We start from the raw sequence: 23908 nt of genomic DNA on the forward strand, positions 1-23908 counted from the left end.
CTCCCTTTTGCTTTGGGAGATTGGAAGATAGACTGGATACATGTGAATGGTCTTGAGTTTGAAAAATAATAGTTGTTTTTATTGTTATAGCTTCAAGCACGGATTATTTCCATGCTTTATCCTTCAGGAAACGAAAACTACAGAAAAATTGCCCAATAGTTAGAGATGATTGGATTATTGATATTTTCTTTTTAAAGAAAGCATCACATCAGAGAGAAGTCTAAGTGGCATTCTCTCCACACACAGCCTGTGTTGCAAAAGTAAGGAATTGCAGGTGGGCCGTGGGTTAAGTGTGGTGAAGTGCAGCAGGAACTACAGACAGGGGTCTAAGAACTGAGTTTTTCAGCACTGTGCTCCAAAACCAGGGCTAAATCCAACGTGCACGGGGTCTCCGTAGATATACATTTTAGGCTTCATTAGGCCATCTTCCTAAGAGGTGGAATCTTGATTACAATCTTCATTTTGGACTTTTTTTTTTTTGAAACGGTAATAATAATAATGAAAATTGTTCACATAGTTTTATGGTTCATAAATATTTAATCTTCACAACATGAGTTAACATTAGTCCCATTTTACAGAGGAGGAAAGTGAGGCTCAGAAAAGCTGACTGACGGGCCTGAGGTCACACAGCCAGAATGTGGAGAGACAGGATTCAGATCAGCTCTTCAGAATCTAACAGCTATGCCCCTCCGCTCCTCCCGTCTAACGACTGGTCTTAGTTATTTCATTTTCACTAGATTCACTAATTGAAAGGGCAAGTAGGGCCCATAGGATTGTATTAGTTCTGATTGCTGTTACAACAAATTACCACAGATTTAGTGGCTTAAGACAACACAAATTTATTCTCTTCCAGTTCTGGAGGGCAGAAGTCCAAAATGAGGCTTACAGGGTTAAAATCAAGGTGTTGGCCAGGCTAGCTCCTTCAGGAGGTTCCAGGAGGCTTTTCATCCCTTCTAGGACGTCAGCGGCTGCTGGCATTCCTTGGCTTGTGGCCACATCACTCCCATCGCTGCTTCCGTCCTCACATTGCCACCGCGTCTTCTGTAGTCAAATCTCCCTGTGCTTCCCTCTAATAAGGACACTTAGATTTAGGGCCCACCCAGAAAATCCAGGATAATCTCCCCATCTCATGATCATTAACTTAATCACACCTGTGAAGTTCTTTTGGACATAAAAAGCAGCATTCACGGGTTTCCGGGTATCATTCACAGGAACGTGGGTATCTTTGGGGGCCATTATTTATCCTACCACAGGAACATTTATTTCATCAATTAAGTGGTCCTTGAATGTAAAATTCTCTGAATTTCAGTTTAGGCCATAGCTCTTCTTAGTTCTTTATTTTTAACCTTTTACTTGAGGGCCTTGGGGCTTTAGTGTTTGTTTGCTTGCTAGCTTTTCAGCAAATTTAACCCTGACTCCCTATTGGAAGTCACTTACCTAAAACCAGATCCTCCAGCTGTCTGTCAGGGATGGAGGCAGACAGCAGAGTTTTTCCAGGTTGGAAAGGGCTTGGAAACAGGTGCATTCTTTACTGTTAGGCCTCTCCTGCCTGCTGCTATTTATTGAGCATTTACTGTGTGTCAGGAATTGTGCAAGCATTCCACATTCAGTGATAGCACATTTATATCTTGCAACAAGCCTATAAAGCTGATCTCATTAGCCCATTTTAGAGATGAGAAAATTAAGGCTCACAGAATTAAGTGACATGTCCGGGGTTGCACAGTTAAGCCACAGAGCCTCCAAAACCCAAGCTCTTCATACCACGCTGTTGCAAAACTGGATAATTCCCAAACTGGAGTAATGTATGGACCTCTTTTAAAGAGCACATATAATCTCACAAACCCTCAGGGTTGAATTATAATTATTTTCATCATATTATTATTTAAATATATGAAACGATAACTAGATATTAACTCCTTATGCTTATAGCTCTCCCATGACCATAAAAGCAAACTAACGATAATAATAATAACAGAAATAAAACTACAAACCTTTTAAAATGCTAATTAGGAGCATTGCTTTAATGTGGTGGATGATACTGTTTTGCTGAATTTAAATGACTGTTCACAATCTAGATCCGATGCTGACTGCCCTGCCGTGGTCCTTCAGGGTTTGGTGAGGCCATGCACCGTGGTCCTTTGGCCTCACTCACTTCTCCCACTGTTCTCCCATCCACTGACATCACACATAGCATTTCGGCTTTACCTGGTGAGAATGTCATTGATTTGTTAACTCTGCCTCTCTTTCTATCCACTAACTATAGCAGCTGAGGTCTCTGGGCAGTAGACTGAGTCAAGATTAGCCAAAGTAATTGGGGAATGCTCTCCGGAGCCACTCCTGTGGAATGAAGCAGGAGGAAGGAGAAACAGACAGAGGGAGAAGTTGAGCTGGTTGCAGGCCCAAAGAAGGCATCTGCCAACATCACATGCGGTGGTTTTATCCAGGCAACACAATCCCCCCAAAAGAACTGACAGCTAAGGGCCAACTTTTACCATCTTTTTCAGCAGCTGAAGAGGGATCTGGGCAGAGAAAGACAGTACACCACACTAGCGCACAGTAAAGTTGTAGAGGGCAGCAATAGGATGTAAACACAAATGCATCCTGGCCACTGAAATTGCTTGGCGGTGCTCGATGATAAGATCTTCAAGGTCATCTATAATATGCTTAAATTGATTTTTAAAATTGTCATAAAAATATAAAATGTTTACAATCCCATAGAGAACTAAGTGACCCTAACAATGTCTTCACAGACCCTAGGGCTCCTCAGACCTCACTCTGAGAAAGAAATACATCAGGAGGCGTCCAGTTACCTCTGCTGCGAATTACTATGTAAACCTGTAATCTGTCCATGGCGTGAAAATCACAAAGTCCTATGAATGCTGCTTTAGGGGGCAGTAATAATTTCCAGATCTTCTCATAATTCACACGTAACATTTGGGAATAAACACTTTGATTTACTGAACATTCATTCAGTATATTTCATCAAGCATCTACTATAAGATGGGTGCTTTACTAGACACCTTCTGGAGGAAAAGACACATAAGTGAACAAACGAAGTGAGCAGATAGGTAATCATGCAACGTGGGGACTTCCCTCGTGGTCCAGTGGTTAAGACTCCACGCTTCCACTGCAGGGGGCACAGGTTCGATCTCTGGTCAGACAACTAAGATCCTGCAAGCCAGGCGGCCAAATCATGCAACATGATTGAAGTCATGAAAGAGGATAATCTGAGAACCTTGGGCCATCAAGAAGGCATTACCAGAGGCAGGGAGGTGGGGAAATGGGGAGGTGTTGGTCCAAGGGCACAGAGTTGCAGTTGGATGTATAAATGGGTAGCATGAATAAATCTAGAGGTCTAATGTACCACACAATGACTGTTGTTAACAGTACTGTTTTGTATAATGGAAATTTGCTAAGAGAGTAGATTCCAGGTGCTTTCATGACAAAGAAGAAAGGCATCTATGTGAGGAGATGGATATGTTAATTAGCTTAACTGTAGTGATCGTTATACTATGTATATCTTGTTTTACTATGTACAAATGTCATGTTGTACACTTTAAATATATAAATTTCTATTCAAAAAAGGAAGGAAGGCTTTTCCAAGGAGAAGTTACTTCAGGGGGCTGGGATAAGGACATTCCAGGCAAAAGGACTCGAAAGTCTTGAGAAGTCCCTGGGCATGGCAGGGAACTAGGAGATTAGGCTGAAAGGTAGGTCAGGCAGAAGTGGGAGATTACACTGAAAGAAGGGGGGTGGGGACATTCAAATATAACTAAGTAATCACAGCTTCCCTTTTCCTTTCCATTCACCTGGCCCCTTTACTTACATTTATCTCATTCATTCCTCACGTGTTATTAGTAACCCACTAGAGGACACGACCCACAAGAGCAGGGACTGTGTTGCTGTGTCTGCTGCCCTATGCCCCGTGCCCAGTGTCAACCTCAAAAACAAGAAACCGGTTCAAGAGGCAGAGCATTTATTTAGGATTAAAGAATTGTAATTTGGGGTACACAGGTTCGGATAGAAGCCCCAAATGTGTCCTGATTACATGCGAGAGAATCAGGGTTTTTACTGGAAAAAAGAAGAAGAGGTAAGTTATTTTTAAGAAGAGTTCATTGGGGCTGACAAGCAAAGCTAGATTCCTAGTTCAGGTGAAGTGGTCTCTAGGTAAAAATGAACGAGGCCTTTCAACAGGAGAGTCTCATTCTTGCTGACTTCTTGGAATGTAGGCAGGGCGGTTTGGTCCAGTTCAGAGGTTGAGACATAAGACGTGCAGGACAGTTCCTCTGAAATGGCTGGTTTTTTGTTTGTTTTTTTAAATTTTTGGCCACACGGCACGGCTTGCGGGATCTTAGTTCCCTGACCAGTGATCAAACCCACGCCTCCTGCAGTGGAAGCTCAGTCACTGGACCGCCAGGGAATTCCCTGGAATGGCTGTATTTTAAATGGGTCCACTCCTGTCATCCTCCACACCCACTAGTGGACATACCACACAAGAGCTGAGACCATGTCACCTTGTCCACTCACTGACCTATGCCCTTTGCCTAGCACAGTCTCTGATCTTAGAAGAAGCTCCATAAATACATGTTTTACACACTGAGGAATCTGCTCAGAAAGGATGAGTGACTTCCCCAAACTTACACAGCACATAAATGACAGAGTCAAGATTTGAACTTGGGTCTGCCTTATTCCAGCACACCATTCTTTAACCCCTGCTCCGTGATGCCACAATAATAACTAGAAGGGGAGTTTCACAGTCAGGGAACCTTCTGTTACCAGGGGAAGCCTGGCAAGAGACCAGCCTGTGTATGTGTGACCTTAACTTCCTGGTAGGGACACCTCTTCAGTGTCATCTGGACACACAATTTCTCCTTTTCCCTTCCCAGTCTCTCCCCAAACCTCCGTGGGTATCTGGGAGTCTCAGGAATGAAAAGAGTTAAGCTTTTACAGTTTATTAAGCTGTTCCTTTGCGTTTAAATGGCACCATTTAAGAAAGTTATTTGATGCTAACATGCTGAGCACCTTGAGGCCTGCTTACTTCTCCCTCGTCCGGGTCATTTAGAGCCTCATTACTTAATAATTTGAAAGCTTTTTATGGAAATCAGTGGATGGAGGGAGATGATGAAGCGAAATGTTATTATATATAAGGACCCAGCAAAACAGGCTGACAGTAGAATACCTGGGTCAGAAGCTTCTTTGGGGAAAAGAGAGAAGGAGAGGGGGATGCTTGTGTGCAGAGGAGTTCTGGTTTCTTTTCGAAACGGCTTTTATTTCAAAGAAAATAAAACCTAACGAAGCCTAACAGGCTTTAAGATTGTCAAGTAAAGAATCCATCAGATGTCCTATCAATTCTGCCCCTGGGCTTCTGTCCCTTCTGCCCACCTTTTCAGCTGCTGCTCTGGCTCCCAGCCCATTACCTCTAGATGTTTGCTCTGCCCCTCTTCGCCCACAGTGCAGGCCTCACAAACACTTCCTCCAAAGCCTTCATGGATATTTCTCCAGGTGAGAAAACCATGGGGAACAGCCTTGGAGTGGCTTTTTCTTCCCATTTTTTTTAATGGCAATATATTTGCGTGGCTCAAAATTCAAAAGCAATGCAGAGTTATACAGTGAAAAGTCTTGTTTTCTTTGCTCCCTGGTTGCCCAGTTCTTCTCCCCCGAGGCACCCCGTCTTTGTGAAGTTCTTATGTTCCTTCCAGAGATACTTCAGGCAAATAGAAATAAAAGCACACACTCACACGCATACACATTTTCTTTATCTCTACCATTTCTTTGTAACGTGATGGCTAGGTTATTATAGAAATAGATGTTGAGCCCAAAAGATTATATAGGAATGTAAAAAATAAAGATACAAAAGTATATACATGTGTACTTTTATATTGCTGTGTGGTCTGTGGGTTCATCATTAAAAGAGCTATATCAGTAATGAGATTATCTCTAAAACATAACTAAATTAGAAAGCAAGGTACGGAATGGTTTGATTAATAATCTGTTTGTATAATAGTCTAGCTCCCTTGTTACAAGGAAATGGCAGGGATAAAGAAAATGTGCGTGTGTGTGTGTGTGTAAGCTATGATCTCAACTATGTGATGAAGACACAAATATAGAAATAAACATGCTAACTGATGACAGCTGCTGGGTTAGGATGGTGGGATTATGGGTATTTCTTTTTTGCTTGTCTCTCTCTGTCTCTCTCTAACTTCCTATAATATGGTTACGTTATTTTTTAAATTTTGAAGACCTTACTTGAGAATGTAAGGTATATTTTCATCTTATTAGAATTCTTTCCTGGTCCTTTACATATGCACTAGCACTTATACTTCTATTGGAAATTGCCACATCCCTCCCCATCCGACTCTGGCCCCCCTCTCACCGCCCCCCCCACCCCCCCACATTGTTTTCCCCAGAGACCCACTCAAGCCTTGCACACCCGTCACCGTTCCTTTGTTTCGGTCTGCCTCCTGCTCTAAGAGGAAAGCTCCACAAGGACAGGGATTGATTGGTGTCTCTTTTGTTCAGGGCTCTATCTCCAGCACTCAGAGCCGCGCCTGGCACAGAGTAGGGGCTCAGTTGTTATTTGCTGGATGAATGGATCCTCACGTGGGCCCAGCAATGCCTGTAATTGAGCATCAGTAGCTACTGTCCTCTGCCTTCCTCTTCCGTCCTCTTGCCCTCCCTCCATCGTGGGTCTGGATCTCACCTCTTCCCATCTTTTCGAGGACCTTAGTCCTGCAAGCACACTTCCTCTCTCTCCTGCAACAGCAATTTCTCCTTCTTTACTGGTTTATACCTTTCTCCAAACAAACTCGCCCTAATGTCGCTCATCTTCTAAGAAACAGTCGCATGTCCTTCCTGCCGCTGGTATTTTTCTCAACTCCCCTTCCCAGCCGACTCCTCAGAAATAGCTGTCTGGGCTTGCTGGCTCCGCCACCTTGCTTTCTTGTCCTTCCTAAACCAGCTTCAGTTGAATTTTCAGCAGTGACCAGCAGGGCAGTGCTGGCAGCAGTGAGCAAGTAGCAGGGCTGGCAGCAGCTGGGGGCTGTACAGGCAGTGAGGGGGGACAGTGGGAACAGACAGGGGCAATGGGGACAGCAGGGGACCATGTGGATGGAGGGGGGGCGCAGCAGTGGACAGTGGGGCAGCACAAGGGCTCTGAAGAGGTCCTGGGGCAGGTCCTAGCGTCCTCCTGTCTTGCTGGCTGTTCCCTCTCCCCCACCCTCTTGTCTGTCTCCACTCACTGCCCAGGTACTCCGCCTTGTGGCTTTCACTAGCACCTATACACCAATGACTTTCAAATTTATCTCCTGCATGGACTTCTCCCTTGAACTCCAGTCTCATCTGTCCAACTGCCTATATGACACCTTGCCTCGGAGTCATCCTTGACCCCTCTTTGTTTTACACCCCACATTCAATCCATCAGAAGATCCTGTTGCTTCTCCCTTTAAAATAATGTCTTGCGTCCGACATCTTCCCACCCGCTCCATTGCTCTCTCGTGGTCCAGTGTCTGGTCTCCCGCTTCCCCCTGCCCTCCTGCACTTTACTCCCCCACTGCAGTCAGCAGAACCCTCTAAACACGTAAATCAGGTCCTCACACTGCTACCCACAAGCGCTTCAGCGGTATCTGAGCCCCGTAGCACTCGCAAGAGTTCCCCTAAGACTCCCTGGGAGGGCAGTGAAGGCCAGAGGCTTCCTCCAGCTTGTCATGAATTCATTCTTTGATTAACTAACCCATGATTCATTCCTTAATCATTCCCTGTATACCTCCCCAGACCAGGCCAGTGCTGGCGAGACAGGGGGGACACAGTCCAGCCCCTGCCCTAACAATGGCTTCCAGGACTGGATGGGAGCTGCCCTCAGAGGAAGGTGGGGAGGGGGAGACAGGGAAGAGGGGTAAGGGGTGTCGAATGCTGCGCCTTTAAGACCCCCAGAGATGGGCTTCCCTGGTGGCACAGTGGTTAAGAATCTGCCTGCCAACGCAGGGGACATGGGTTCAAGCCCTGGTCCGGGAATATCCCACGTGCCACGGAGCAACTAAGCCCGTGCACCACAACTACTAAGCCTGCGGTCTGGAGCCCGTGCGCCACAACTACTGGGCCCGCGTGCCACAACTACGGAAGCCCACGTGCCTAGAGCCTGTGCTCTGCAACAAGAGAAGCCACTGCAAGGAAGAGCAGCCCCCGCTCACCGCAACTAGAGAAAGCCTGCGCGCAGCAACAAAGAGCCAACGCAGCCATAAATAAATAAATAAATAAAATAAGTTAAAAAAAAGGACCCCCAGAGATGCTCCCAAGGGGCAGGATTAGGGGTGCTGCCCCTACAGGTTGCCTTGCAGGCACCTTCAGCCAGACCTGACCTGGCTCATCCTCCCTCCCTGGCTCCGGCTGGGCTTCCTTGCAGCCCTCGCCTGTTGGGAGGCAGACAGCCCGGCTTAGCGTGCCCTCTCCTGTGTGATGTCAGAATCTCGCCTGGCCTCTCTTTTACTTCTCTGCTCTGACCCCAGCACTAACGGCTTTCTAATTGCTGGAGATAGGGCAGAAGGTGGGGAGGAGAGCGTGGGAAGATCGGGTCATGAGGGGCTGGGCTGGGAGGCAGAGACGTGCCCCATCCGCCCCTTCAGCTCCCTGTTTGACTAGGAGGAGAGGCAGACTTCCATAAGCATTCTGAAGGATACGATGAAAGTCCAGAAAATGAGGTTAATCCCAGGGTTGGCACGCTGGTTACCAAGCGAGCTAAACCAATGCCTGGGGTAACAGAGGCACACGGAAGGCTGGCCCTCTCTGTGAGGTCATGCATGACATGATGCCCGTCTCAGAGCTCTCCACCTGCCAGAGACAAGTGTGGGTGCAGGGGCAGCAGGGCAGGCCCAGGCGGCTCTGATGCGCCCTCTTCCTCTCCAGCTTCAGAAACGTCAAGCTGCTTTCACAAAACCATCTCACGGGAAAATTATTATCTACGGGCATTATGCAATTTTCCCATCAGAATTACAGGCTGTATTTGAAAAGAAATAAAAAATTGAATTTGAAATGCTTCTGTGAAACCACATCGTCTTCTTGTGGATCTGTTCATGGCCTTCAGATACGCTCTCTGGCTTTGAAATAGCTGATCAGATGGCCACTTGAGATGGCATCTGCTTCCTAGGAGCAAGGTGGGGCATAGGCACTTATAAACAGCCAGCCCAGGCCACTGGGGTGTCCACCGGAGGCAGGCTCAGAGCCTGTGAGCCTCGCCATGGTTCCTAAGGTGGCCTCCGCGTCCTGTCCCTTTCCCCTCCTTCTACTATCAGGCAGGTCTAGCAGAGTTCTCTGGCTGGCACTCTCCACTGGCTCTTCCAGTGCCCGCCAGCTCAGCGCGCAGGTCCGTCAGTGTAACTTTACCCAGCTGTGGCTCCATCCTGCGCTGTGGAATCCTGGTGGCCTGGGGCTCAGAAGGACGCCAGCCCCTTCCTCAGCACAGCCTGTCATTCAGACAGTGAAGATTGATCAAGCATGTTCTAAACACTGATAGTGCAGCGGTGAGTGAGCAAAACAGTCAAAAGCCTTTGCCCGCATGGAATGCCTGTTCTAGCAGAGGGAGATCAATGATAAAAAGAAAGCAAAATACATAGTATATCGGATGGGGACAAATGTTACGGGGAAACAATAACCAGATAGAGTAGTGGGGGTGTGCCAGGTCGAGGAAGGGGCAGGGAATTGCTCTTTTGCACAGTGTGGTCAGCAGAGGCCTCACTGAGCAGGTGACATTTGAGCAAAGACCTGGAGGAGACAGAGGAATGCATGCTCTGGTGTCTGGGAGGACAGCACCCCAGTCTCAGGGGGCAGCAAGTGCTAAGTGTGCCTGGCACGTCTGAGGAGAAGACATCCAGGGCGGCTGGGAGCAAAGTGAGCAAGGGGGAGAGAAGTTAGGGATGAAGCTAGTGAGGTAACGGGGGGCAGAGCAGATCATGAAGGGCCAAGGGGGCCATGGCGAGGTCCCCATTGACTGTGCGGTGTGATGCCATTAGAGGATTTTGACCAGAGGGATGGCATGATGTGGCTGCTGTGTGAGAAGGAGCCTGGAGGAGGGCGAGAGAAGAGGCAGAGAGACCGGCCGGGAAGCAGTTGCGATAATCCAGGCAAATGATGATGGTGGCTTGGACCAAGATGGTGCTGAAGACGCAGGGAGGATACAGTTCAGGCCCTGCTCTAATGATGGCGACAGACAGTGGCTGGCTCATAAATACATTTTAGAAGAGTTGATAGATGTGCTGAAGGATCCGAGGTGGAGTATGAGAGAGAGAAGCATCAAGGATGAGAAACTAGAAGGACAGCATGGCCATTTCATGGAGTGGGAAGAATGAGAGAGGCCAGGTTTGGGGAGGAGACGATCAGGAGTTTGGTTTCAGACACGTTGAGTTTGAGATACCAGTTCAACATCCAGATGAAAGTGTTAAGACCGTTAACGTACAGGCTGGAGTTCAGAGGCGGGGTTGAGGTGAAGATGACAATTTAGGAGTCATCGGTGTATGCGCAGCTTGTATTTTAAGGCATGGGACGAGAGGAAATCGCCAAGGCAGTGTGAATAGAAAAGAGCAGAGCACCAAGGGCTTGAATACAGGGGCACTCCAATGTTTGGAGGAAGATGAAGTGGGTCAGCAAGGGAGACTGAAGAGCAATGAGGTGAGGAGAAAATTAAGAGGCAGCGAGTGCCAGAGCCTGGCGGGAAGTGTTTCAAGGCAGAGGGAGTGACCAGCTGCATTAAATGGTCCGGAAGCTAAGAGCTGGGCGCTGACCATTGGCAGCAGAGAGAGGTGAGTCTCAGTTCCTACGTCTGGGAAAGGAGGACCATTTGCCTGCCTGCCTCAGAGGGCTACAGTGCAGCCCGCTTGAGACCACGGGCAAACTGTAGAGCACCACCAAATGTGAGCTGTTTGTATTTATGACCAGAGGCTGTTGAAATGAGGGGAGGCATCCTGGGCACAACTGATGTTAAAGATGCTTAAAGCTCCATCATCGCCTCATAAAGTGTCTCATTTCCTGCTGCTCGTCGCCAGGACACTCACCGAGGGATGAAAAAGTCCCCTTCTGAGGTGGAAGCCATCAGGACTGATATTTTTTATGGGTGGTCAGTGGGAATTCTGGGAAACGGTAGGAGCAAATAATGGAACCAGACACTGCTCCCTGGGGTCTTTACACAGGATGACAGGGGCTGCCCTTCCAGAGGGAATCGGGTGACCCTGTGCCTCAAAGCAAGGGCTCCTTGGAGAAAACTGTCAGCCAGGGGCAGCAGTGGTCTTGCTGAAAAACAAGCAAAATAGGGGAGGGACAAGAGGGAGATGGAGAAGAAGAATCGTCAGGGAAAGTGGGGTCAGACACATCTGTATTGGAACCATGGTTACTGGGCAGTCTTCACAAGGCACTTGACCTCTTTGACCCTCAGTTTCCTCATCTGCAAAATGAAATGGCAGCTATTCCCAAGGTTTTCCTGAGAAACACGCTGATAAATGGGGAAATGCACGGTGGGGTGGGGGGTCTCTGTGTGCACACACATGGATCACTGCCCCTGCCTTTAGTGTCATCGGCTTGCCTTCTCTTTAGTAGCAGCAGTTTCTCTCCAATTCAAGGACCCCGTGCTCCCCGCTCTTTATCAAAACCAGTTCTCGGGACAGCATTACCATTAGCAGTATCGTGAACACTGTGTGATAATCCCCCCGGCATGGCTGTAATATTCAGAACTCAGGGTAGGCTAGGACACGCCCCAAAGGACAGCGGAAGCACGGGTGGGGGAGGGGTGGGGCCCAACCTTTCGGGAGACCCCTCCCTCCTGCCCCACGGCTTACCCTCCCAGCCCCCTCCACCTGGGTTCACAGGCTGACAAACGTGGTCTCCAGACTGAGGTTTAAACTCTAGACATGCCGTTGACTAACGGTGTAACTAATTTCGCCAAAGAAATGTATTGCTGAGGATTAAAAAGTATATACCGACCTTTCAGACGCCTCGTAAGGATTTAATCAGATACTATATATAAGGTAATTAGCAAGGCGCCTAGCACATGAAAACAGTGGATTGTTGCTGTTGTTGTTTCTACTTGTTTTGATTCCTTCCTCTCATGGATTGCATCTCATTTCTCTCCTTGGGGGGCAGGAGGCAAGTTGGCTGGGCTGACTCCCAGACTGCTGGTCTGGGGCAGGACGTGCTATGGTGAGGAAGCTCAGCTTCAGTGCCACGCGGGGCAAAAGGGGCCTTCGGATGAAGAAACAGGTTGTGGTTCAGGACTGGGAGACAAAGGCGAAAGCTCAGGAGCCAGGAAGGTGCAGGAACAGAGAAGAGGCGAGAAGCAAGGCAGGGAGGAGGGGACAGACTGCCTGTTGCCGTGAGCACGGCTGAGATGCTGGAGCTCTCCTGCCTTGGGAGCTGGCTCTGGAGTGCATGGGAGGGTCAGTGTGGGGTAAGGATGTTCAGACACCAGCCCTCACCCGGCCCCCCAGACTCACATTCTGTCCCTCTGCTCTGCTCAGACGTGACATCTCCTGATATCCATGTGATTTCTGCCCCTGACCTGTCCCAGACCTGTTTCCACTCCACAGGAATCCTCCTTCCTCTGGATCTGACCTCAGCCCATGGCCTGATTTAGGCCGTGCAATTTTCATTTGGTACCTAAGGAAGTCTGAGTACAGTTCTAACATCTTCACAATATGTTTACCAAAAGCAAAATGGAAGAACTCATCCCCGGGAAGATGGACATGAGTACCCTGTAGTTTCTTGGAGGTTTTTTATTTTAATTGGCATATCTCTGGGAAAGTGCTAACGTCATGCAAACGAGGCGTGAACTGAATGCCCTGAAATACTTTGAAAACAGTCCTATGGGAGATGGATAAGGGCTTTAAGGATCTTGAAAGATCCTTTCTGGGCTTTAGAGACTTGTTAAAACAGATTTTCATTTAAGTCTGAAGTTTGGGTTGCTTACTCTGAATTTAAATTCTTCAGTCTTCAGAATGTAAAGTACCTGGAGCCCCAGTGCCCCCATCCAAAGCTCAGCCAGCTACATTAACCTTTAAATAAAGGGGACATTCTCCTGAGGCCTTGTGGCTTTGTTGATGCTACTGTGTGCTCCATTCTCTGTACTCAGGCAGTACAAATCCCATCTTGGCCTGAATGTGAATAAGAATAAGAGTAGTAGCTAGTATTGATGGTAATACAGGCACGGTTATTAGCACGTTACTTGAATTATGTCATTTTGTCCCCCTAATAACACCATGTGGTAGATATACTTTTTAACCCTATTTCAGAGATGAGAAAGCTAAGGGAAGTCAGAGGCTTGCCAAAGGACACCGAGCTAGTCATGGTGCAGTCAGGATTTGAAATGAGGTATGACTCTAGGGCTTATGCTCTCAACCATGCTACTTTCCTGCCTGCTGGATTAGTAAAGATGAAAAAGATTGATAGTATCCACTGTGCCCAAAGTTGTAAAGACGTAGGCACATACACATTCTTGCTGAAGTATCACTTGGTACAGACATTTGGAGGACAATTTGGCAGGCACTACCAAAACTGCCAGTTTGCTTCATCGTTTGATCATTCCTGGAAGTCTATGACACGGGAACTTGTAAACAAAGAAATATGTACACAGGTGTTCATTATAGCATCATTTATATAAACACAATTAAATATCCACCAATAATGCCAGTTAAATAAGAGAACATGCATGCTATGGAATTCTACACATACATCAAAAAAATGGTGTGGCTTTGCTTTTTCACCAGTTTACTGAGTATCCACAGCACTTGGATATGGCCATGAACAAGCCAGACCTATAGAGGCTGCTCCAAAGCTCCAATCCTATAGAGCTTTGATTCTACTAGAGAATTTTGATGCTTCAAGAAAAATATTTAGTTTTTTAAATATATTTTCCAGAATGTTCCTGTGTTCTTATTTCATTGGCTAACGTAACAGATCACAACAAGGAACTGTTGATCATGCAGATGGTGCATAACCATGAGATGAAACAGTTTACAGGAAGAAGTTGTTCTAGTGCCTGCAGACGTGGAACCACCATCCTTGGAGCCTCCGTGGCTCTAAAAAATACAGATGGAATGCCAGCACCACAAACACTAGTGGGGGACCCCAACAATTTCTGTTAAGTTACATGCTGCAAAAGCAAAATCAATGTCATTAGTTGGGACTTGAAAACCAAGATTTAATTGTAATACAAGGTGCATCTGCAGGGCCAGCTAACTTGGTGGTCCCCTTAACTCCACCCACATTGATTTTACTTTTTAGTAAAGTATTTCTTCAAGGGCCAAAGGACTGTCTTCAGACAGTACCTCATTACTTGGATCTCATACTTGGATTTCTTTTTTTCTAAGTCTTGACCTGGCTTACCCTAATTTGAAGATCTCTAACACTTTAAAAATCAAGAAAAGGGGAGTTATATTGCCATAGGTACTGACATGGAAAGTTTCCCGTGATACGATCGTAAAAGGGGGAAATGTAAAAATCGTGGTGCGGAATACGATACTCAGTATGATGCAATTTTTGTGGGAAAAGCTGTATATAATGTATGTGCACACACACACATAATACCTAAGTATAGTAAAAGGTCTGGAATGATATGTACTGAACTGTAACACTGGAGAAGGAGGTGGGAGAAGCCAGGGTGCGTGCTAAAGTAGAATGCTCAACATTTACATTGTGTGCTTTTGTGATGCTAAATTTTTCCACAAAAAAGCATGTATTATTCTGAAATTAAAAATCAAAGAGAAAAGCTAGCTGATGCGGGCCACGTAGGCAAAACTCAGGGATTAAGAGATCACCCTGGAAGTTGTGGGGAACTGTTGCAGGGTTTAGGCAGGCAATAGATATGGTCAGGTTTGCAGCAGTGTCAAGAGTGGACTGGGGGGAAGCAAGAAGATACTAAAGCCTGGGGCAACTGGTGAGGAGACTGTGGAAGGACTTGAGATAGTAAGGCTGTGAATGCAGTGGATCTTGGGGCCCAACGGCTGTGAGGGGTAAAGAGATGGAGGAATGCAGGTAGCTGGTGGATGTGCCCGACGGGGTCCACTGAGGAAGAGCAGTGCTCTGGGGGCAGATGAAGAACTCGTTGTGGGACACGGAACGTATGAGCTAAGTACAGGAAACCCAGGTCACCGGAGACCAGCTCAAGTCTTACATGTGACTTCATGTCAGGCCGCTTCTCTCAGTCACTCAGCAGATGCGTACGTATCAGGAGTGAGTCAGGGATACAGTCTCAACAGATAAAAAATCTCCCATGAGAAATGTAAAGCGCTCTGTTGGGACTTGGAAACGCTCTCCCTGCAGACATGTGAGTGGTGGGGTGTCTGTGCATCCACAGATTCTTTCCTCTGACCAAAAGGGGGCACCCCCAAGGAAGCCTGAGCTCGGAGCAGGCTGCGAGCTTCTGCGGGGACGGGTGCTCTGTGGGCCTCACTTCTACCCTCGCCCCACCAGGACCATCGGTAGGTGCCCAAGCCGAGCAGGATCTGGCTAAGCTCCTGTCCCCTCTAAGCTCCCCACCCTGCTCCAGCAACCCATTCCTTGGCTGCAGACGAGGTGCTCCAGACCAGAGGCTTTTTCTAATCTTGCGGCCTGAGCCTGGAGGCACCTCTGACCTCCTCCTTACATGGGATTTTCTGGGCAAGGTACCCACCGACTAAGAAGAAGTTCATCGATTCATCCCAATTATATGTTAGGTACCTACTGCCAGGAACAACTCTTAAGGACTGGGGCAGAGCTGTGGGCCATCCAAGCCAGTCTCTGCCCTTCGGGAACTCAGAGACCTGTTCATTCGGCAACAAAGCTCTTGCTGCCCCTGCTGGTGACATCCTGGGCTTTTCTGTGCAGCGTTGACAGTGGTGTCTGAGCACTGCTGGGCCCCGGCCCGGGGAAGGGGAGCTCCAGGACCAGCTGAATCCACTCTGGGGAAACCCCAGCCAAAACTGAATTTGGACCTGTGGAAGCTTAAGCCTTGAAAAGCCTATGGTAGCCCTCAGCCCCAATGTGTAATTGAAAATACAACCCCAAACAAATCTCGAAGTAAAGTTAAGCAAGATTAACAAAATTATGATTTTTCCCCACGATGGTGACTTAAGGCTTTCCTTCTAAATGTTAATCATCAAATTCTTCCTCAAAAAATTCTTTTAGGGGCTTCCCTGGTGGCGCAGTGGTTGAGAGTCCGCCTGCCGATGCAGGGGACACGGGTTCGTGCCCCGGTCTGGGAAGATCCCACATGCCGCGGAGCGGCTGGGCCCGTGAGCCATGGCCGCTGAGCCTGCGCGTCCGGAGCCTGTCCTCCGCAGCAGGAGAGGCCACAACAGTGAGAGGCCCGCGTAACGCATAAAAAAAAAAAAAAAAAAATTCTTTTAGGTCCCCAAGCTTTAAGGGTGCCCTACACACTGTCCAAAGCAAACTAGAGCAGGATTACGTGAGTGGCCCAGGAGTGTGGGCCCCAGGCTTCATCTTGCCCTCCTTGTTCCAAGGGAGTCTGATCCAGTGTGTGAGTCTTGACAGCAGGAGAGGCCTCGGGGGTGACAACCCTTGGGGTCAGATGGTGGCTGCAGTGTGGCTGGAACAGGCCCCAGTGGAAGCCTGGACACAGAGAGCATGACCTGCCCTCCAGGCTGGACATGAGGTGGAGGTCTGGCCATCCCAAGGGGAGGGCAAGTTAGAGCCTGGCTCCTGTGGAGAAGGGTCTGCGCTGGAACCCTTAAGTGTGGCTCAGTGGGCCCCTTGGTGTCCAGCACACACCAGGCACCCTGGACGCAGCCCCACCTCCTGGGATTGCCGAGACTCCAGGGCTCTTCACCCGGGGGCAGGTAGAGTCTCAGCAGCAGGTAAGGGCACGGGGGTGGACAGCGTCACTATGTCAGAACCCTCCTGCTCCCTGAGCCCAGCTCTCCTCACTAAATACCTGTGGTCCTTTTTTACAGAGCGATGAGGTCCTCACTGTCATCAAAGCCAAAGCTCAGTGGCCAGCCTGGCAGCCTCTCAACGTGTAAGTAGCAACAGGGCCCTGTCCAGCCCCCAGCCTGGCCTTGTACGTGGAACCATCCGCCTCCTGGCCGCCGCGTGCCAGTTATGTCGTAAAAGTCAGCACTGCCTCTCAGGTGGCTGAGCAGGTGAGGTGCACTGCTCATGCGTGCAGTTCCAAGTGCCCCTACCTCCTTGGGGAATGCAGGCTTGGTCTCTGTGTCCCCCATGGCTTTAACATTGCAGAGGACCCCACTCAGACACTGGAGGTGTTAAGAACACGGTTAACTATAAAGCTTTGAAAATCAGAGGGAGAATTCTAAACTGAGATATAAAATTGAGGGTCACCAAGGAACGGGAGACAATCAACACCAAGGACATGGTTGAGAGACAGCTTGAGAATGAGAGTCAAGGGCTTGGGACTGAGTCCCGAGGAGCTCCAACATTTAATGCTGAGGAGGAGTTGCCTGCAAAGGAAGCAAAAGGGAGTAGCAAGGAGATTGGGGAAGGAAGCTTGGTAACAGGGAAGCCAAGGGAAGAAAGCATTCAAGAAGGATAGCTGTGTCCAGGGCAGCTGAGAGGTCAAGGAAGACCAGAGTTGCACAATGCCAGTTGGATTTATCAACATCAAGATCATCAGTGACCTTGTTGGGAATCCTTTCTGCTGAGTTATGGGGGGAGGGTAAACAGCCTGCAGCAGGGTGAAATGTGAACAGAAAGTGAGGTTATGGAGTCAGTGAGTAGAGACAACTCTTCTGTGAAGTTTGATGTGGAAGAAGAGACTGGGCAGTAGCTCCAAGAGGATGAAAGAATCAATGGAGCTTTTTTTTTTCCCTGAAGATTTCAAAAAAATATTTGGGGATACCTTCCCACCCTTCACCCATCCCTCAGATACCTTGAGACCCCAGTGGAACAGAATTCATCCATGGCAAACACTCAGATTTCCCAAATTCCCAAAGCCTCTCCACTCAGCGCTACCAGCTTGTTAAGGGAAAGGAATTTTCCTTTGGTTTTCCCATACCCCAGTCTCCCCTTTCCTCTTCCAAATCTCATTAGGAAGTCAAATTAGGAAGCCTACAAGCAGCCAAGTTTTGTTTTGCAGAAACAGCCCTGCCCCTCCTCGTGAGCCTGCTCTATTGAGGTTAATGGGATTCCAGCCTCCTTCAGGCCAGTGGAAAGCCAGGGTGACCTACTTTGTGAGGTCCTGCCCAGAGAAACTGACTTGTTTTTCAATGATCTTCATCTTTATCCCCAGGACCACTTCTCAAAGGACAGCCATGAATGAACAAATTAGCTGCTGACTTGTTTAGCTCAATAAATCAAGCTGTGGCTCCAAAAGCCCAGAGTACAGGTAGAGACAGGAAGGACAAATTCTGAGCAAAAGCCACATCCTCCACAAGTTCTTCCGGCCCCTGAGTAGAAAATGCCCAGGCTTCCTGCAAATCAATGCTGAATTTCCACCACCCAGTTCCTCCAGTTAAGTCTGACTGTTAGGAATTACTGGAACTTCTAAAAATAAATTTTATTCCTTTCCTTATGATGAATCCTCTAAAGGACTGTAGTCTCCTTAATTATTCCCAGCCATTCTGATTAATTAACCTTTGTTTAGACAGATCTGTTTGTGAGACAGATGAGAGGCAGGTGAAATAGAGACATGGTCACCCTTTCCAGAAATCATGCCTCTGGAGGGTCCGTGCCCCCTTAATCATCCCAGCCATGGTTCCCAGGGGGCCAGAGGCATCTTTCTGTCAAATCAGGGCTGGAAGTTTCAGGGTGCTCCCGGTCTCCTGTAGAACCTGCCCAGGTCCGTTGATGTCCCCAGGATTGTAAAGGAAGACTGTCCTTGGACTAGAGAACGTAGAGGTCTAACAGGCCAGATGGACTCGGAGCCCTAGATGCCTCCAAGTTATAAACAGAGTTGTCCAAGGCAGAGACCTCTCTGAAACCTTCCTCCAGGCACACAGACTTCAGCCTAGTGAATGGCTCTAGCACCGCCTAGTGTCGAGATTGAGTTTCTGCAACTTTGAAAGCTCTTGATTGAGGATTATTTGAAACGAACAAGAGGACAGAACTCAGCATATGAGTGACCTGAGTCTCACAGATATGGATCTGTAACTTAGAATGGTATATAGTAAGTCTCTAGAAGGACCATAAAAATCCTTTATTGCCTCTTTTCTTTCGTCGTGTTTTTGAAAGCTTTGTTTAGAAAAGCGGAGTGAGAAGGAAATCAACATTTACCAAGTCCTTTTATGGTGCCAGTCACGATGATAAGCCATTTCCTCACTAAAAGCCCTGGGGTGGGTCTGAGGATGCTCCCATTTTGCAGATTAGTAATTGTAAAGGGAGACGAGGTCAAAGCTGCTGTCACATAGCTAATAAGTGACTGAACCAGGGCTCAGATCCAGCTGTCTCTTCCAGTCCCCTTTGTTCTCTCCCACATCACGCTGCCTCTCTGAATGGAAAAAGGCACAAGATATCTCTGTCTTCATTTGGTTTTCATTTTTCTGGTGTGAATTGTCTGTTCATAACTTTCCTTTACCTATTGGGATTGTGGTGTTTTTTGTTGGTTTTTTTTTTTTTTTTTTTTTTTTTTTACAGATTTGGACTAGCTCTGTACATACTATAGATATTAACATTTGTCAGTCAAACTAGAGGGAGACATTTTTGCTAACATGTCATTTTTCCTTTCTAATTCAACACTGTTGTTTCCATTATGGAGATGTTTTTAGTTGGTATATAATTCAATTACTTTTGTGATTGCTTTTATTGTTTCAAAGCTGAGAAAATTAACGTTTCTCTAACAGATCAAAAAACTTGACTTTTTTTCCCTGTGATCTGGTTGTTTTTTACTTAACTCTGAGTTTTTGCTGTTTGGGGGGATGTGTGTGTGTGTGTGATATTACATGTGAATACCATATTTTTTTAAACTGCAATTAAGTTAGCCCAACCCCACTTGTTGCATGATCTTTCCCCTCCCCCTCAATTTTATATGAGTCCTTACCTAAAGTTTCTGGAATCTTCAGCCTGTGCCACTGATCTATATTTCTATCTTATCCTGGATATTACACCATTTTCATTATCATGCGTTATAGTATATTGTTATATGGTATGGTCAGATCAATTCTCTTTGCCAGAAAAGTGATAAAAACTTAAATCCCAGATAGAAAAATAAGATCAAATTAATAAAATACTTTATATGGGAAGACATGGCATGTAAGAAAGGCATGAGTAAGAATTTTTATTATGGTTTGGACAAATTAAAGAATTCCAGTCATATCTAGCGTTTCCTAAAGAAAACTCACATATATTCTTATCCATTTCATTATTTTAAATAGCATTTTTATTATAGAAGTAATAAATACTTTGAGGTAATTTTAAAATTAGGTCTGATAGGCCAGAGGAAGTGTTAAGAGCTCCATATTCATTTCCTAGATTAACTCATTTATTTCAACAAATATTTGAGGAGAATCTACCGCATGCCAAATTCTAAGCCAGGCACCGGGATATAGCTGTAAACAGGACAAAAATGGTCCCTATTCTTTTGGAAATTAACAGGGAAGATGGAAATTAAACAAGGAACTCCAAGGAAAGAGTGAGTTCAACATGCTTTGGGAAGGTACACCAGGGGTCCTAAGCAATTTGAGGTGAGGGCAGGAAACATTTCCTCCCCTCACGCTGGGGGGCCTGAAGATGAATTTTCCAGTCAAGGGTACAAGAAAAGAGCAGGACGTAACTGAACATGTTATGAAATCGTTCCCAGGCTTTTACAGCCAAATTGACCACATCACCCAACCTAAGGTCAGGCGTTTTGTGCAGGGATCAGTTGCCCCAAATTTTCTACCCCTTGAAACACTTACCAAGGTCTGGGGGATACCTCACTCAGGTTACAGATTTGGCCAAAATGCATTAGCAGAGAATGATTTGTATAAGCCTTGTAAAACACAGGAGGTTCTCAGATAGTTCCGTCCTTCAGCTGGGCAGAGTAGCAGGGTGGTGTGTTGGATGGGGGTTGGTTTCGTTTCTCCAGCTGTGGATTCCCAAGTAGAGCTGGTTTTGTCCTCTTAGGTTGTCATGATGAATAGCTTCATCCATGGGGTACAGGATACGAAAGACTACCTGACCCACAACCATATGCTCAGGGAGATGGGCAGGTAACAGGTGTAGTGGTTGGTCTCTATGGCAACAGAAGAGAAGCCTTCCTCCAAGGCACTGCTGGACTCCCGAGGGGTCCATAGCCAAGCAGCCCCGCTCTGCCCACATGCCCATGCCCTCTGCCAGGCAGTTACTGGAAGGCAGACCCCAGACGGTGTCCTGTTAATCCCTAGGTGAGCAATGCCGCAGCTCCCCAGACTGCAATTGTTGTAGAAGCCAGGTCTTTAAAGAAGCTGCTAAAGGCAATGACCTACATGCCAGAAAATGCATGCATGGGAAAAGGAAATGAAATCCCCCAATTTGTACCTAACTAAATAGCAGTGTGGGACTTTAGCAGTTTATAAAGGCCTCCTAACATATCATCTGAGCCTCACAGCAACACGGCAGGTGGGTAATGTCAGATGAAGAAATTGAGACTGGAAGAGGATGAGTGAGAGGTACTTGCCCAAGATCTAGTAAGTAGTGGAGCTCAAGTCATCCTACATCTACTTGTTCAGCTGGCCCACTGGAAACCTGGTATTGGGATATGGCTGTGAAACAGGTTTGTGCCCTCAAAGGGCTCCTAGTCTAGTGGGGGAGACCAAACAGTGAGGAAGAGATGACAATCAAAGGGTACAGCTCAGAGACCTACACAGAGCGTGTGGAAATACAGACCAAAGACACTGGCCTCAGTGCGGGGGATCAGAAAGGCTCCTGGATGAGGTGACTCGTGACCTGAGGCTTGGAAGATGAGTAGACCAGTGATTCTCATTAGAATCACCTGGAGGGATTATTAAAACAAAGTGTTGGGTCCTACCCTCAGTCTGTAAGTAAATCTGGGGTGAGGCCCAATAATTCGCATTTCTAGCAAGTTCCCAGAGGACGCCGATGTTTCTGGTCCAAGGACCACCTTCGAAGGCCACTGAAGGAGAGCCTTCCCGGCAGATGCAAGTGCACGTGGGTCCTGATGCCAAAGCCAGGTTCAGGCCAGGCTCTTCCTCCACTCAGGTTCCAGAACCTACATGGGCATCAGGCTGAAGTGAGAAGTGCGTTCAGGAAGGCCTCCCTCCCCTTGCCTCTCTTTCCTGATCTCCAGATGACCCTTCAGTGCTGCTTCACCCAGTAACAGTAATACAGTAAGTCCCCTACATACGAATGAGTTCCGTTCCTGCGTTCTAAAGTCCAACTTGTTCGTAAGTCCAACAAAGTTAGCCTAGGTACCCGACTAACACAATCGGCTATATAGCACTGTACTGTAGTAGGTTTATAATAGTTTTCAGAAAAATAATACATAAAAAACAAACAAAAAAATGAAGAAAACATTTTTAATCTTACAGCACAGTACCCTGAAAAGCACAGTAGTGCAGTACAACAGGTGGCATCGAGTGAACAGGCAAGGAGAGTTACTGCCTGGAGGAGGGAGAGGAGGTGGGAGATGGCGGAGCTGAAGGATCGTCAGCAATAGGAGATGGAGGGCGAGCTGCAGTGTCACTCACGCCTGATGCTGATGGAATGCACATTTGGCGTCTTTGAAAGTTCGCGACTTAAAGGTTCATATGTAGGGGACTTACTGTAGTAATAATTGGTCAGGTGCCAGACACTGAGCTAAGTACTGGATGCGAGTTCTGTCATTAAATGCTAACAATAACCCTTTGGGGTAGAAGTTACGGGGATCCCCATTCTGTAGATTTGGATACTGAGGCACAGAAAGGTTTAGTCATTTGTCCAAGGATACGCAGCTCTAAGAGGTGATATGGGATGATGCACACCCAGGCTTCCCACCTTCTCTGCTTGTTGCTGGATCCCATCCGGCCTGCCCAAGGGGCCCAGTTCCACAGGGCCCAAGCAAGCCTGGAGTCATCGCTTTCTGGGGACAGATGAGGGCAGCCAGGAGCAGCTGGTCCCAACAGGCAGGCACAGAGACTCCCAAACAAGTGCCAACCGGACTGAACAGACGAGTTGGTCCCCAGCTAAGGATTCCCCGTGATCGGCAGCCTGGGCGGAGAGTCAGGCAGAGCCGTCTTCATGCCTCAGCCTCACCGGCTGCGTCTCAAAGTTTATTAACTTCTATACGCTTTCCTTCCTTCTTTACAAAATGAGATGATAATTCTAACCCCCACAGGAGTATCGTGAAGAGAAAATAAAATAATGCAGGTGTGCCACCAAGTGTGGCTGACTATAGCTGTCCCACCACGCCTCTCAGTGGGCTGCCACCATTGATCTCATACAGCTCTGGCCACTCCTAGGACCTTGTCTTAGCAACACGAGGACACAGAGGTTGAAGAACTGCCTCTCACAGCTTGGGGGCTGTCAGCCAAAGGTGTCTGGCTCTACAGCTGGGTCCCTGCTCGCCTACTGGAGGAAACGGCCAAGGAACCAGCTGTGAGGCGATGGGTGAGCTCTGCTGCCAGGGCAGGGCCTTGCTCTGAGCAGCCTCTGGGGGCACTGGAGGCAGCAGGCTGGGGAGATAATCCCTCTGATGGCACAGTGTTGCTCTAGAGAGTGAAGTGGGGCTGGGGGTGGTGGGGACTTAGAAACTGATGACGAAAAGAACCTGGACCTTGAATTTAAGATTGACTTCGGTTGTGGTCTCCGTTCTGCCACTTCACTTTGTGACTCTAGACAAGTTACATCACATAACCCTTCTGAGCCTCAGTGTCCTCATCCATAAATTGGAGTCAATAATCCTTACCCCAGGTCTGCTCTGAGGCATCTATGAAAATGTATAAGGAAAGGCTTGGGGCATCATTAAGCAGTTTTTGTCAAATTCACCTCACTTCCAATACGGCTGGGCGCAGACGTAGCCCGTAGTATT

At 47.4% G+C, this 23908-nt stretch overlaps 1 protein-coding gene across 1 annotated transcript in view; it reads left to right on the top strand.

Annotated features, from left to right (window-relative positions):
• Nucleotides 1-23908, top strand: part of SPON1 (spondin 1) — a 273019-nt gene that overhangs the window by 235713 nt on the left and 13398 nt on the right. The window contains exon 7 of the mRNA XM_065881683.1: nucleotides 16923-16987. Coding sequence (XP_065737755.1) covers nucleotides 16923-16987 — 65 coding nt within the window. The remainder of the gene's footprint in view (nucleotides 1-16922; nucleotides 16988-23908) is intronic.

Source organism: Phocoena phocoena, chromosome 8 (assembly GCF_963924675.1).
Source record: "Phocoena phocoena chromosome 8, mPhoPho1.1, whole genome shotgun sequence".
In the NCBI taxonomy this organism is placed as follows: Eukaryota; Metazoa; Chordata; class Mammalia; order Artiodactyla; family Phocoenidae; genus Phocoena; species Phocoena phocoena.